The following is a 16656-nucleotide window of genomic DNA, read 5'->3' as shown; positions in this document are numbered from 1 at the left end:
TATAAGTAATTTTCTAGTTGAAAAATCATAAAATTTTTTGTGTTTATATCTAAGGTTAAAAAATTCAACAATAAATTTTCAATAAGTTTTCCTTCAAGTAGCTATAGAGAAAACTCAAAGCACCGTTATAAGAAAAATTTTAAGTTTTTACGAAATAGCGTAACGATAACGATTTATCCTCAAATGATTTCAAATATTTGTTATTATTCAAAAATTATAAGTCGTAAACACTTAAAAATTTCACCAGTTATTTAGATTGGTATTTTCTTTACATGATTTAATTTTCAAAATATTTTTGTTTTTTATTTTTGAGCTATTTAAAGACAACTGAAATTTTCAATTTTTTTTATTTGAAGTGTCGATATAATGTTTTTGGCCAAGTCAAACTACTTGAAAATTTAATAAAAAGTTCCTCATAAGTTATTTTTATAGTGATAACAATTTTTTAAGAATATATAGGCACAATTTTTTTTTTATTAGCATTTGAAATTCAATTATTAACAAAAATTCGTTAAAACTGAATATTTACAAATTATTTTGTAGGTATAATTCATAAAAATGTTTGTATAAGTAACTAAGAGTTAAAAATTGAATACAAGATTTTTCATAAGTTTAGATTACAATAACTATAAAAGAACTTAAATTTTGGTGTATTCAGATCATTTAAACATAAACCACCTTTTTCACCAACCATTATTGAAAATTATATCCTATAGGTTGACAAATCATCTTCATTCAGAATCGTTTTTCGTATACAATGAATAATGATACCTATCATTGCATTCAAATTTTATACTCCTATAATATATAATAGTGATCCACATGGCACCTAATATACAGCAGAGCGATATCCATTTATCTGCTTTTTTATTCCGACGTTCATACTAACAATGATTGTTGGTTATGTTATTGCTGGAAAAGACAAATTTTATATATGATGTTGAAAAAAAAAATTTTACATACATATTATAAGTATCATTTGTTGTACATTATTTTTAAATGTTAGTCGTTTCTTAATACAAAAATACAATGTAACAAACAAAAAAAGGTATGAGGTAGGGCTTGTAACTAAAAAAAATATATATATATTCTGTTTTTTAAATTTTATTTTGGCTGAATGTTATGGAATTACGTACTTGTGGCAGTGTCGTTATCGCCTTTTTACGCAGATTTCTTCCAGTCTACTTACTTTATACTTATGCATATCCTGGGATCTTCTCTTGTGCAGCGAAAATTATTTATTTTAATTAAATTATTTTTAGTTTATTTTGAGTATTTAATTTATTGTCTTGGGGATTTGGGGATATAGATAGGGGTTATGTGGAAGTTTGGAATATCTTTTGTTCAGTCTTTGTTTCAAGATTTCTGCTAAATTTGTAAAGTAAAAAATTGTAATTTGTTCGTGGGACTTTTCGGCGCGTGACCATTTCGGTGATAGGTACATTGTCCTATCGTTGTAATATCGCCATACGGTGTGGTATAGAAATTGTAATATAATTTAAAAATGTATTATATAAATTAATAAATAATTTTAAATAATAAATAAATAAGTCGAAATAATTTTTTATAGTTAATACAGTTAAAAATATATAAATACTACAGAAACTTTATATAATAATAAATAAATATGTCGAAATAATTATAATTTTTTATAGTTAATACAAAATGATAAAATGATGAAATAAAATGTCTATATCACACCGTATGGCAATATTACAACAATACGATAATGTACAGATATAAGTCAATTGTCGTATCGCCGAAACGGTCACGCGCCGAATAACGTCCTAAATCCTATCCTCTTCTATGAAGCTTTGACAATATCATGAACTGATACATATTTCTAAAAACGCTATGAAATTATACATATTGGTTATTATTAGTTTATTAATTAAAAATTTAGTTTATTTAATTCATTTTTATTTTTTAAAAAAAAAACCATATTTTTATAAATTTAACAATTATTTTAAGTATTTATTTTTTAATACTTCAAATATTAAAGTAGAACCAAGCAACATTTTCAGACTCAATTTTTGGATCATAATTTTATTTAGTAACAGGATTTCATGGATTACATGTGCCTAATTAATGGAAAATTTTTTCTAATAATTAACTTATTACGAATATTTAAATTACATTTCTCTTTTATTCATCATATCAGATTTGAATTAGCAGCTTGATATTGACATTTTATTGATATTATTTGATTATTTTTATATAGGTATAACATTCTATTGATGAAATAATTAATTTTATAAATATAAAAAGTATATTTGATTTCCAATCAAAAGTTTAATATTTAAATTAAATTTCAATATTAACATTAACTTTAAAATTTTTAATAATGACATTTACAATTATAATTATAATCAACATAAAAATAAAAATGTTTTTTTAATTTTAAAATTTAAAATATATATTATATTTTAATTTAATATTCATAATTATTACTATTTTTTTACGAATGAAAATTCGGATCATTAAATTGAAAAATTTAGAGGATAATAGTTCAGATTCATAACATTTAATTTGCTTTTAAAAATTGTTATTTAATTTATCTTAAATAAGAAGTAATAAATTATATTAATTTCGACTAAATAATAGATTCTATTTAATCCTTATTTTTGATTGAAACCAAAAAGGAGGTTTATTACGTACTGTTAATAATAATATTGAAAAAATTCCAATTATAAAAAGATTCATAAAAAAAAAAGCTGCAAACTATCTTTTAAAGCATTTTAAATGTTTAATCTTTAAATATTTATTATTTTAAAATAAAACATTATATTTTCAATATAAGAATAATAATTGTTTATTATAAATCATTTTTAAAATTTTAAACTCAAAAATTAAACAATTTTAATAATAAAATTGTATGATAATCTAATTCTTATTTTATGTACTGTAACTAGATTCTTACTGATTTTAATTTTATTTAATATGCACATTACTATAAGTTATGGGTTTCCCTTTAGGTAAATGTTTGTTAATTTCGACATAGTAGGTGTCCTATTAGTGTTTTTGTTCATATCCCATTAACATTTTTAAATAATGATAAATAAATAACTATACTAATAATAAGAAAAAATATTATATATATATATATTATATAAATAAATACTAACTTTGTTGCGCTGTTTAAAAACACACACTGTAGAATACTAAAAAAAAAAAAATTAGAATCAGACGAAATCACGTATGATCAACACAGACACCACTGAGATTGGACAGAATGCTGGATTGAAAAATCCGTTTCGTGTATATCGCATACACACAACTGGAGAAATCCAGCAATAATTCGAGTGTAATCCGCACACACACACACATAAAATAAGTCGTGGAATAACGAGCCACGAGTTGGGCGCCACTTTGTCGTAAACTTTGCCGATTACTCGAACGTATACCAAAATAAAGAATAACTAAAAATGACGTAAAAATACTTTATTCGCACGCATTCGAATCATACGATCACCACCACTGTCCTTTTGCTGCTTTAGTCATATCTATTATATCATATTAATCTTACAATCAAATAACTATTGATTGTTCTAGTATTTACATATTTATATTAAATTTTGCTTACTATACTAATTGAAATATTACAGTACATTGACACTAACTTACATAATTGTTATTTTAACCAATTTGTATGTGTTTTTAATATTGTTTAATTTATTTATTGAGTTTCACAGTTTTACTTATTATCTATAGTTATTTTCTTAACTTAATTCTTATGTACCAACATCTCTTATTTTGATTAAAATTCATTAAAGCCTAATACAACATAAGTAATTTTATTTTTCTAGCATTTTCAATAACACAAGTCCATAACACAACAACAAGTATATGATTAAACCTTTGGTAAATATCTAAAATAAAACAAATCTGTTATTTTTAAATGACATTTTTTTATTAAATCTTTAAATCTTTACTTGACTATAAAATCATTTATAACATTATCCAAACTTACAATTTTATTTTAACAATCATATTGAAAATAAAAGGACTTTTCTAACTCCAATGAAAATTGGTAAAAAAATATAAATACAAAGTATTGTGGATTCATTGACAAATTATCAATACTGTAAAAATTACCATTTTGTTTTAATTCTTTTCAACTATCATTGTATCTTATCCACAAAAAAAATTCTTTTAGTTAAAAATTAAAATAGTTTATTCTGTTGTACTGTCAACAATGCCATTAAATTCTACATTGAGTTGATCTAGTAAGCACAATTATTGTTCACATAATTTAAAATAGGGCAAAGGTATATATCAAACAATTTACAGAAATCAAGCCTAAAAATATATACAAACAGTTCTAAAGGTTTATACTTATTGCAATTTTAGTCATACATACTATATATTATATAATATAATAATGTTACTACTTCTGAGGAATCGATGTTGAAAAATTTAACAACCATGTATCGACTTCACGTCTCACGAGTTTGTATTCAAATTATAGACATTCTGATTAATTTTCTGGTAATCCAATAAAATGTCAACAAGAGTTAGACTGCGGTTTTTTTTTTTTTTTTTTGTTTCATTGTTCATAGTTGTCCTATCAGTTTAAGGCAGGGTGTCGAATACTTTCACTTTTTAGCTACCTATAATGGAGGTATTCAAAATGTCTTAGAATGTTTAAAGAACACTAAAATGTACATAGAATAAAAAAACCAGCTGTTGCACTACATTAATAAGGATTTGGTCAAATTATAGACCTTATACCTATAAGGTCTATACAGGTACTATGGTAAAAATGCATATTTACTTATATTATACTTATACACATACTTGAAATTTTCAGGACCATACATGAGTTAGTAATAATTAACAATGTAATCGCGTTATTTGCATCATTCGCTCGTAAAAACATGTATTATATGTATATAATTACTGTATATCGTAGGTTGAAAGTATTTTCAAACAAAAACTTTTGTTTAACTGTTAAAAGACTTTTAAAAAAATGAATATATAAATAAATAAATGCATTTAATAATAATATATAAAATGAACAGTAAAATCAATTTATTGTTTGTTTTTATATTTGATAGCTAGAATTTCATACTTTTCCTCATAAAATTATAAAAAAAAAACATTGAAACTTAAAACTTTATAGTATACAGATATTAATTAAACATCCCTAACTTTTTTGTAACTAAAAAGCATTTAATAATATGTGCTCTAAATAAAACAATAAAAAACAAATTAGAAAAAACATTTGGATATCAAAAAGAAAAAAAAATTATGTTAACTTTAACAAATAAATACATTTTTTCTCCAATAATTGAATTGAAGCATAATATGTCTTGTATTATATGATATTGATCACTCATAGCAGTGTTATAATAGCATTTTTTTTTTAGTTTTTGTTAGATTATTTAAAATGATTCATCCTATGAGTTGTAAATCATTTTATTTTGTTACGTAATGAAATTTGAATCCGAACAAGGTTCAACAGCGACATAAAAAATAACTTTTTACTTCTTACTTTTGTAACAGTTTCATTGAGTTCATCAAATTTTCTTTTTCGACTAGTTGTAATACTTTTCATGGGTCCAAATACTTCTTTATCAACTTTTATTTGTGATATACCACGAGACTCACGTTTAGAATTAAAATTCCCTGTTTTAGTAGTTTTTGTTACTAACATATTAGGGGACTGCTGATTCTGACGTGCTATATCTATCTTATCACAATCTTTCAATTTTCCTAAAACAGAAAAATAACTTATATTGTGCAGTAGTAAGCTGATATGACATAAATTCTGCAAGAGAGATATTTTTCATTTGAATTTTAATTATTGTATTCTACAGTAAATTTATGTTTCTACATATTAAATTATGTATCACTTAACATTCACTAAGCTTGAATTACAATTCTAAAAGTGTCATAGAACATAACTAAGTAAACTAAGTATCTACTATCAAGTTATAATTACATTGAAATGTAATAATTATACAAATGTGTCTCTGTATTCAACTATCAGTTCTCACCCAATAATCATCTTATACTTATTAACGACTCAAACACCTATTCAAAAATGATAGATGGTGGTCGCTATAATTGAGTTCAATGTTAAGATGACTATTTGACTCAAATTTATTTTAAAAAATTACACCATAATAAATCATGTATTAAATTACTCAAAATAAACCAGATAAATGTATATACATTTAAAAGAATATATAATTAAAATACCAATTTCATCTAAGATGATACCTTTCACAATTCTTGTAGGCAATTTCTTTTTTGTGACAAGGCCTTTTTCGAAAATTGTTGGTATGGCGTTTGGGTAAAGTATCCGCCTCTTTTTAGTGGATTTGAAACATGTTGGCTCAAAGTGTAATGAGCATATCTTGTGGTTTGGTAGAACTTTTTGGTTTGTTAATTTACAACGATTAATCCATACCTTCCGTCTTATTGGACATGCTGGAAATCTAACAAAAAATAATAAAATACAACTGATTACACTAATATATTCTTATTCCTATATGCTTAGGTAATATTATTAATAAAACTTACAAGTGTAAAGATATCTTGAAACTGGGATAATATTTTAGCACTGATTTCACGCATAGAATACAATTATTAGACTTCTTATGATTTTTTGATTTTTCTAAAACAAAAAGTTATTTTGATTTTCTGATTTTTTGTAACTGACATTTATTTTGTAGAAGTATTGAGCAAAAATTGTTAGTTAAAATTTAGCTACTATTTTCTACAGAAAAATTATGTTAATATATGTACTTAGAATCAATGAGCAGACATATGTTTCAAATTTTAACATTTCCTACAAATACTTAGTGACCATTAATAATGTAGTAGACTGATTGGTAATCAATACATTAAACAAAAGTAAAAGTTTTTTCTACACAATATGATATTAGATTATTTAGGTATACCAAAATTATGTAACAGTATCTAAAATCAGATCAAATTGTTATATTTATTTGGAAAATTCAAAACCATATACATAATTATTAATACATATATAAGTAATTATTTAAAAGTTTAATGTTAACAGTAATTTTTGTACTGTATAATACATGGAGTATAAGCAAATTATAGAAACTGAACAAAATAATAAATCTTCCTATTTTCATTGAATTAAATGAAATGTAACTATCATATTTCATTACAGTATTAAATACCTTAAGGGGATTGGTGATGGTGATTGCCTGTCTTTATCTAACCCATGCGCAATATAAGAATTCAGAGTGTTTTTTTGTCCAACGTACCAATTGATACAGTAAAGCGATAAGAATTTTGAAAACAGATTCGAATTTGCCATCAAATCTACTTGAGAATAGTCAGTCCACATTTTTGTTATTATCTCCCATAATCCTAAAATCATTATTTTACAAACAAGAAATTAAAAAATTGTTGTCATATTTCAATTGTTTAAAAAGTTATATTTTAATATAAAAAATGATGACTGGCCATTCTCAAGTAGACTTGACGACAAATTCAAACCTGTTTTCAGAATTCTTATCGCTTTACTGTATCAATTGGTACGTTGGACAAAAAAAACACTGAATTCTTATGTTGTGCACGTGTTAGATAAAGATAGGAAATGACCGTCATCAATCCTCTTAAAGACTTTTTTCTACGTAGTTACAATTCTTAATTTCAAACCTAAAATAGTATTAATACAGATCATAGGTAAAAGGTTTAACAAATAAATTCTTTCACATAAATACAATATCATTTTAGTAAATTGTATCATGTTTATGGGTTAATATTTATAAATATTCAGTTAATCTACAATCACTATTATTATTATTATTTATTTTGAAGTACTTATAAATATATTTTATTGAATAATATTTAAATAATTTGAATTGTACAAAAAAAATTATGGTATTAACTACCTAGGCATACACAATAAAATATAATAAAACTGTGTACTTGATGTTATGTTTAAAAATATCATATAAATTAAACAATCTCTTTTACAGTAAACAAAATGTATTTTTTAAATTATATCTTAGTTGTAAAAATTTTGTAAATATTATGAGATTTTTAAAATTTATTCACTTTTTTCAAGAAGTTTTAATTAATACATTTGCATTTGTTAGTTTTAAAATTTTAAAATGTATTACAAGATTTATATTACAGTTATATATTAATATTTTAATTTTATAACATATATGTAGTTCAAAATATTCCTTAATTTTTTTAAAATGTTAATTTGATTACCCATTTTAACTTTTAAGGATATTAAACATAGTTTAACAATTAATTTAACTTATTTCAATGATGAAATTGTTAAAATTTTAAAACATACATGGATTTAATTAGCTAATTGGTTTAGATCTTAGTTCTAAATTATTGAAAAATACATTAATGTGTACAATTTACAACACAAAAAAAAAAATTAAGAAAATATTACACTGGGTGACAAATGCCCATGAGCATAGGTAAATCAAGTCATATCAAGTACTAATTTTAGGGGCTAGAATTTTATAAGTCACACAGACCTAGTATTGATAATAATTAATAAGTAATAACTAAAATAATAATAATTGGGTGGCTAATCCCCCCTATCCGCCACCTAATTTTGCCTATGCTAATTATATTTAAATGTAATTTTAATATCCAATATATATGTACATGTATTCAACAATTAATCATCACCCAATACAGCACATCTTTCGCGTAACAACCACCCACAAAACCTATTTGAACAAGGTGGAATATCACACCATATACTTGAATTTGAACAATTAAAATTCACTATTCATCTATAAGTAAAAGTTGTTGGAAAAATAATGTATAATACCTACCTTTCAATGTTTTAAATGGCAGATCTGTTCTTTTGATTTGGCCTTTTCCAAAAACTGTTGGTACAGCATCTGGGTACAGTATCCGCCTTTTTACATTGGATTTGAAACATGTTGGCTTAAAATGTAGTGAACAAATCTTATGGTTCGGTAAAACTTCTTTATTTGTTAATTTACACCGTTTGATCCATAACTGCCGCTTTTTCGGACACCTCGGAAATCTAACACAAAATTACGAAATATTACTGATTAGACTAACGTGTTATTGTCTTCATACGCTAAGATAATATTATTAACATAACGCACAAGTGAAAAGATACCGTGGAACTCGGATTTTTGGGCTTTAGTTTCGCACACAAAATACAAACGTTAGGCATGTTTACATAAAGAGTTCGTTAATCTATTGAAATGAACGATACTAATACAAAACGACCGTGCTGCGAATCCACTACTCACGATATTCCATTCTTAGAAAGACTATCAGGAGAGGCTTACGTTTACGTTCATACCACTATTGAAATCATTCGATTTCTTTCGTTACTTCCTAGTTCGTATATAACACGGTTAAAATAATGTTTAAGATAGTTTATTAGAAAAACGATTTATTAATATTCAGTACTTGTCGAGATACTATGTAACGCGTCGTCGCGACAGTAACAAGTCACCTATCCAACTGCTAGAAATTAGCAACTAATTTTACTCTATACCGAATCTAAATGTTTACATCACTCATAATACCGTGATTGTGGTGAATGTTATCATATTAATGTACAACCGCGTCTAGTCATTCCGATTTCCGGATATAAAAATAGACATTTTCTCTTCAATACTACTGATAAACCATTTATTAGTGTTAAGAAATGATTTAAAAATGAACCGATTTATTACTTTTTATATAGGTAGCTAACGTAATCAAAATTGTTTTCCTCAGAGTAAACGCCGGTTATATATTACCTTATTGGGATAACACAAGAATAATAATTTATTCGCGCACGACAACAGTAAAAATATTGTAAAAAAAAAAACAGTAGAACATAATCAAATAAGTGAAATAATATTTTAAATACAAAATAATATACAATGTATATTTATTAGAAACTTTTTTTCAGATTTTAGCCGACGACAGCGGAACAGCTTTCGCAATACTCGTCCGCGGCATATTTATTAAAAACTATAAAGTAACATTAAAACTAATCTTGAGTAGTTTGGTGGGCTGGTATTCAACATTTTTCGGGTAAATAAATTTAGGTACATTATTTATAATATCAGGTATTCAGATGGGTAGACGGACACAAAATTGACATCACAATAATTAAACAATCGTTTTCGTGCGATAGATCTTTAGCATCATGAACGGTTGTAAGTACTAAGTACTTCCAATCTACGATATTCATTATTCATTTACTACATTCTTGGTAATTGTATAGCACATATATTATATATGTTTTTAGGAGCGAAAGATGCGAACAAAGCGATAACGTCTTCAGTTAGGTATTACTAGATGGTTTATGACCATTAAAATATCCCGTATGTGTATAAGTATAAATATAAGTAAACACGTATTTGTACCATATAGTCCATTGACCTTATATAAGGTCGATAAGTTGTCCAAATCTTTATTGATAGGATGTAGTGTATAACAGATAGTACGAGTATTAAGAATATGTATTAGAAACGTATATATTATAATATAGAGTATAGACTATAGTGTAGTGAAACCTCTGTTTACGTATCTACTTTTTAATAACAGATTATAATACTAAACTTTAAGTGAAATTAACACAACTTACTAATATTGTTTAGAATTAAAGTAAATCCTCAGTAATTAATATTATAAATGTAGCGAAATATTCGTTATTAACTGTTAATGACAATGTTTGGTTAATTACGTTACTAAAGATTTAACGTCTCTTACTGTAACATATTTTGTATTATAAAATATTACTAAAATACTAACTATTAATAACTTAGAAATTAGAAATCAATATCGAAAAATGGTGTGAAAAAGTTATAGCGGTAGCTTAAAATATGTTATAGTTTCTAATGTATTTCATTATGATAAGTAGGCAAGGTAAATAATAATATTATATAATTTTTATATAAATATTATCATTGATTATTATTGTTATTATTATTAATTATATAATATTATTATTTATAATCAATGATATTATATAAATTTGGAAAATGTAATAACTAATTTTATAGCCAAGTAAAGATTTAAAGATTTAATTAAAACACTTTATTTACAAATAATAGATTTGTTTTATTTTAGATTTTTAGCAAAATTTTAATCGTTTACTTGATGTTGTGTTATCGAAAATACTCAAAAAATAAAATTACTTATTTATACTTATAAAAATAATATAATTTTATTTATTTTGAAATCTAAAATATATTTATTTTATTCAATTGAAACTTCACAGTGAATTTTCATAATCAATAAGTTTAAAATAAAAATAACGTTCAAGTTATAACTTAACTATACAAAATAATAATTTTTTAATAGCAATTGGTATATTTATTTTATATTTTGTTTATTTAAAATCATAAAATATCATAATAGATAGCTCATATAATGAATGGAATCTTTTCTTGTTTTACATAAAATAAATGAAAACAAGTTTAAAATAATAGTATATTACAAAATATTTAAAACTAAAATTTATAAATTGTGTTACATTTTACAGGTATCAAAAATTGAAAAGTACCTATTATTATGAAGGTTTATTTGTAAGCACATTTAAAATATGTTTTGTGATTTTGTGGTAAATGCTAATAAGAAAAAAATCACTATTTGAAACACTATGTAAATAACATCTTTATATGTATGCTTTACATGTATCCTACATTAAAAGATTCTGGCGATAAATATTACAAAGTTGTAACAACTTAATATTACCTGAAGCTACCATCTCTTTTATAATTTTTAAATATTTAAATATTAAATTTACTCTTAAACAAATTTAACATAGGTACTCAATACTCATGGTAGTTATTTAATATACTAATGATCATACACATATTGCATACTACCAAGAAAAAACTCATCATTGTTAAAAAGAATTTATATTTAATAGCTTATGCAATTTTTGTTTGCTCTTTCAAAAAATTATATATTTATATATTTATAAATATTGTAGTTAATATTTTGGAAACTACTAAATAAATATTGTATTTTTAATAATTAAGTAATAGTTAAATATTTTTAACTTATTATACATATATTCAATCTCAGGAAAATTTAAGATATTTAGTGTATTTAAATCTGTTTGTCTGCTATACAATTCAATGCATTTAACTTGCAAAGTTATTTAAAATTTTACTTCCTTACGGCCTTACACAATGTCATATTTTGTATAATTTATAATTAAAAAACATTATACTTATTAGTTAATTATGTTAAATAACATTTGTATTTGTTGGTATGCAAAAAATTAAGATATATATAAGTATATTCTTGTTTTGAGCTTATAAAAGTATATAATTCATGTATATTGTTAACCAACTCATGTATTATACTACCTTATGTCCTTATGTATATATATATGTATATATATTAATTTATACTTTAGTGTTAATATATTATACTAAAATTCCAACTTGAATTACCTCAAGCTACCAACTCATTTAATTATTTAAAAATTTTAGTATTTAATTTACTCTTGAGCAAATTTTATTTATTCCTGATATAGCTAAATAAAAAACTCACTATCAATAACAAAATGTATATTTAATAACATTTGGAATTTATTGTGTGCTTGATTCAAAAAATAATATATTTTAATGTATATACATAAGTAATAAGTATTGTAATACATATTTGATAAATTATATAAGTAAAATAGTTAACTAGGTTTTTTTAATTTTATACAAAAAAATCCAATCTCAAAAAAAAAAATAATACTATTTACCTAGGGTGTTTTAATAAGAATTTTAAAAAATGTTTCAAAACCCAAATTTTTTTTGAGGTTTACAATTCTCATTATTGAAATATCTGGGAAAACAAACAACAACTACCTACCTATATTATTTATATCATAATATTGTTTAGAAATTAAAATTAATGTTTAATATTTAACCAATTGACTTAATAAGTAATCCACTTAACACCTTGATGTATTATATTATCCTATACCAATATTATACATATTATTATATATAAATTTATTATCTTATATCTTTTATTTTAAATATTCATAACAGTCATAAAAATTAACAATTTACAAGTTCAAGAGACATTAAAAACTTTTCAACTACTTTTTTCAGTGCAATTATAGGTATTGATATGATGACTCTAACCTTTATTTTACAAAGGTAACCAAATATTTATATGATCAATATTTTTATATAAACATTCAGTAATTCATCAAAAAAATATCTTTTTATACCTAATTTAATTTTATATATTTTATTGTACTTGAATATAATTAAAATAAAAAATATAAAAAAAACTTGGGTAATTTTTTAAAGACATTATTGCAGTTAAAATGCATTTTTTTAAATATTTTTTACAGTTTTTGAGGCATTAAAATCTGATTCCAATCAATGAGTTATAACTAGGGCTAGTATTTGTGTGCAGTAACATTTTTTTTTTTTTTTTTTTTTTTTTTTGTTACTAGTGTATTACCTATTATTCCGTGTGTTGGTTTGAAAATTTGTGTTGATTTATCTCGATGATATTGTGACAGGCCACGTACCCATGAACAACCGTGAATGGATGGTGTGAGGTAGGTAGAGCTGAAATAAATAAATGGTAGAAATATTTCAAAAGACAAAATGTCTATTTACTCAAACGACAAATACATACTTTTTGTATACCGCCAAACCGTATTAAAACTATTGTTAGTATGCATATTATATGAAACGACAAATGCGTACTAATCGTAGTTTGAAGAGCGCGCTTCAACTGAAGTGTCCGACGTAACCCTATGGGTGTGTCGTTTTATTTTCGGGGGGGTATGGAATCATTTGTGCGGAGTCGCCATTGTTGAATAGAAGTGTGTGTGAAGTACCAGGAATTCATGAACACGAGCGTGTTCTTTTAACCATAGACGGCGGCCGCAGTCATTCGTGCGGAGTCGGGTTGTTTAATAAAGAATTGTGAGTACCAGGGATTCATGAATACGAGCGTGTTCTTTTAGCTTCAGACGGCGGTCAGTCTAATGACGGTAGATTTTTCTTCACATTTGTGTGAAAGAGCCGCTTTGTCTTTTGAAATATTTATACCATTTATTTATTTCAGCTCTACCTACCATCCATTCACGGTTGCTCATAGGTACGTGGCCTGTCGCAATATCATCGAGATAAATCAACACAAATTTACTAACGAACACACGGAGACGGAATAGTAGGTAGTACGAAAAATCAAAATCGCTAAAAATTATAATAATTTACTCAATTATATTAAACGCAACAGTTGTCGGCTAGTCGACATTATAAACATTGTACTGGTCGTTGGTAACGACTACCCGTCGACAAATACAGTGTTCATTTTGACAGTTCATAAGTTTGACTGGCGAAAGGCGATGAGATAACGTTTTGAAAATTATGACGCGCGATCAAATGCTGTCCCAAGAATCTTAGAACATAATTGTTTTTTATTTTTATTGTCGGTAGGTAGGTACTTATTTAAAATAATATAATATTTCTGTCATTATAATTACTGTTATTTATATCATGGTTTGGTAATTGAAACTGTAATTTTAATATATTATGTATATTGTTAGCTAAAGATACATTTTTACGTCATATACGTGTATTTAATAACAATATAATATAGCGTTCCGATTCAAAAAGTTTTTCATTCCGAGCACTGGTTAATATACAGTTGTTTACCTGAACACAGAAAATTTAAAGATAAATTCCAAAATATGATAATTATTAGATTAATTATCACAATAACAATGTTTCCGTAATTAAAATAGAACCCTCTTTATATAATAATTTTTTTTTTCAAATAAATAATAATTAACAGAAATAAATGTTTAAAATTCGCAACAATAAGTACGGTCGATTACCTACGCTTAATAGAGACACCGGTTAATAAGGACAACCGCACTTAATCGGGACAATTCTTCAATCATGAAAACAAATATAATATACTTGTAGGATTAGCGAATTATGTTTGTATTATACTCGGGACCCGAATCCGGATAATTGGGACATTCTCATCGAGTATAGGTAAAAATAAATCAATAGTCCGAAAATCACGAATGATTCGCGTAATCGTTTATTAGATTAAATTTATGTTAGATAGGTGCATTTTATGTTATCGTATGTTCAAATGTATAATAGGTGTTAAATGCTGTATTTTACATGTACCTATAATATGTACTTGATAAGTGTGTATTTTTATAAATAGGTAATAAGGGTATTGGTATAATAAAAACAATAAAATGAAAAAATCAGTTTTTCAATAGATTTATGTGTTCGTTTCTTAAATTTCGGATTATCAGGACAACCGCTTTATCGGTACAAAATAACACGCAACCTTTGTGTCTTAATAAAGCGAAATCGACTGTATAATATATTAAAATCACGTCGAGGTCACTAAAATAATATACGGCGGGCACTGAGCAGGAGGCATATATACCTAGGCGCGCCCGGTTACCAAAATACTTCGTGAGCCGCAGTCACACACTGGCCAATATGTGTATACCTATGTGGCTATGTTTGTACACGTCATATATTCGGCACAACCAATAAATAATAAACAAAATAATAATGTGGACAATAATTACCAGTGCAAATAATATTACATAAGAGAGACACCGACAAAACAGTATAATAAAATATATATAAAATAGACTCACACAATATTATAGGTAGTCGGTGCACGGCTGGCCTACAACTGCTACCTACGCCTGCTATAATAATATAAAAGTGATAATATAAAAGTGATGACACAAACTCGTGACGATTTCTACCCATACACATGAGTGTAAAAAAAACCGTGCTTAGCGACTTCGATTTTAATCGAATAATAGCGAGGAAAAGTGACGATTGGCGGTCACAGAATTTAGTAAAATATTTAAATTTAACATGACGTAACCCCACCTAATGGTGTTCGCACAACAAAATATAAAGCAAATAATATGATTTTTGGCGATTTACGCCCACGATACAAAAAACCCAACACTAAACGAATACCGATTCGCGGTGTATAAACTTTATGACGTGGCGATTTGCGCACACGAAGAATACAATTCATAACAATAAAAATGTACCGACGGCGATTAGCGGGACGGTGTGTTCCTCGTCAACACTGCGGAAAGAAACTGGTCATTATAATAATAATATACGGACGACAGACGATATCGCGTCGTCACGTACTCGACATGTTACATAATAATTATTAGGTAATAACTCGCAACGACTAAAATCAATGAAACAAAATAAATAAAATAACATTATAGATAGTGCGTGAGTGTAATGTGCAATGTGTGTGTGTGTGTGTTGGTCGGTCGGTGACAAATAAAAATTTACTTATTACCATGATTATTAACATACTAAAATTATGTTTATAATAATAAATAAACATTTTATTGTAATTTGTAATAATATACTAATATACTAATATTATAATATATTATAGGTAAATTATAATCAAATTTGAAGACTGATTTTGATTAACTTTGAAATATTATAATACACGTAGGTACCTATATATTGTAAAATAATATGTATCTACCTTAGATCATAGTATACTAGTATAATATAATATCTAAGGTATCTACCAAATCTAGCAGAGGTAGTGCAACAGATGGACCTAACTTAAAATCGTGTGCGTAGTGCGTTCTTTACACGTTCCGGGAAGTTTCATAAATCTACCTTATACTCTATTGTTCTGTGCTTATAGCCGTTA

At 25.4% G+C, this 16656-nt stretch overlaps 1 protein-coding gene across 3 annotated transcripts; it reads right to left on the bottom strand.

Annotated features, from left to right (window-relative positions):
• Positions 1-4042: 4042 nt before the first annotated feature.
• Positions 4043-9544, bottom strand: LOC114128751 (uncharacterized). Of its 3 annotated transcripts, none has more exons than XM_050207644.1 (6): positions 9096-9535; positions 8793-9010; positions 6529-6622; positions 6226-6443; positions 5495-5715; positions 4043-4610 (listed from the first exon to the last, which is right to left on the bottom strand). In XM_050207644.1, the coding sequence occupies exons 1-6, from the start codon at positions 9164-9166 to the stop codon at positions 4596-4598; spliced, it is 837 nt and encodes a 278-aa protein (XP_050063601.1). In that variant the 5' UTR covers positions 9167-9535; the 3' UTR covers positions 4043-4595. The 3 variants fall into 3 exon arrangements, with proteins under 3 accessions (XP_050063601.1, XP_050063600.1, XP_050063599.1); XM_050207643.1 differs by lacking the exon at positions 4043-4610 and having other exon boundaries at positions 5008-5715; positions 9096-9333; positions 9409-9544; XM_050207642.1 differs by lacking the exon at positions 4043-4610 and having other exon boundaries at positions 5008-5715.
• Between the last annotated feature and the right edge of the window lie 7112 nt (positions 9545-16656).

This window comes from Aphis gossypii, chromosome X, assembly GCF_020184175.1.
Source record: "Aphis gossypii isolate Hap1 chromosome X, ASM2018417v2, whole genome shotgun sequence".
NCBI classification, from domain to species: Eukaryota; Metazoa; Arthropoda; class Insecta; order Hemiptera; family Aphididae; genus Aphis; species Aphis gossypii.
This window is presented reverse-complemented; position numbering and strand designations above follow the sequence as displayed.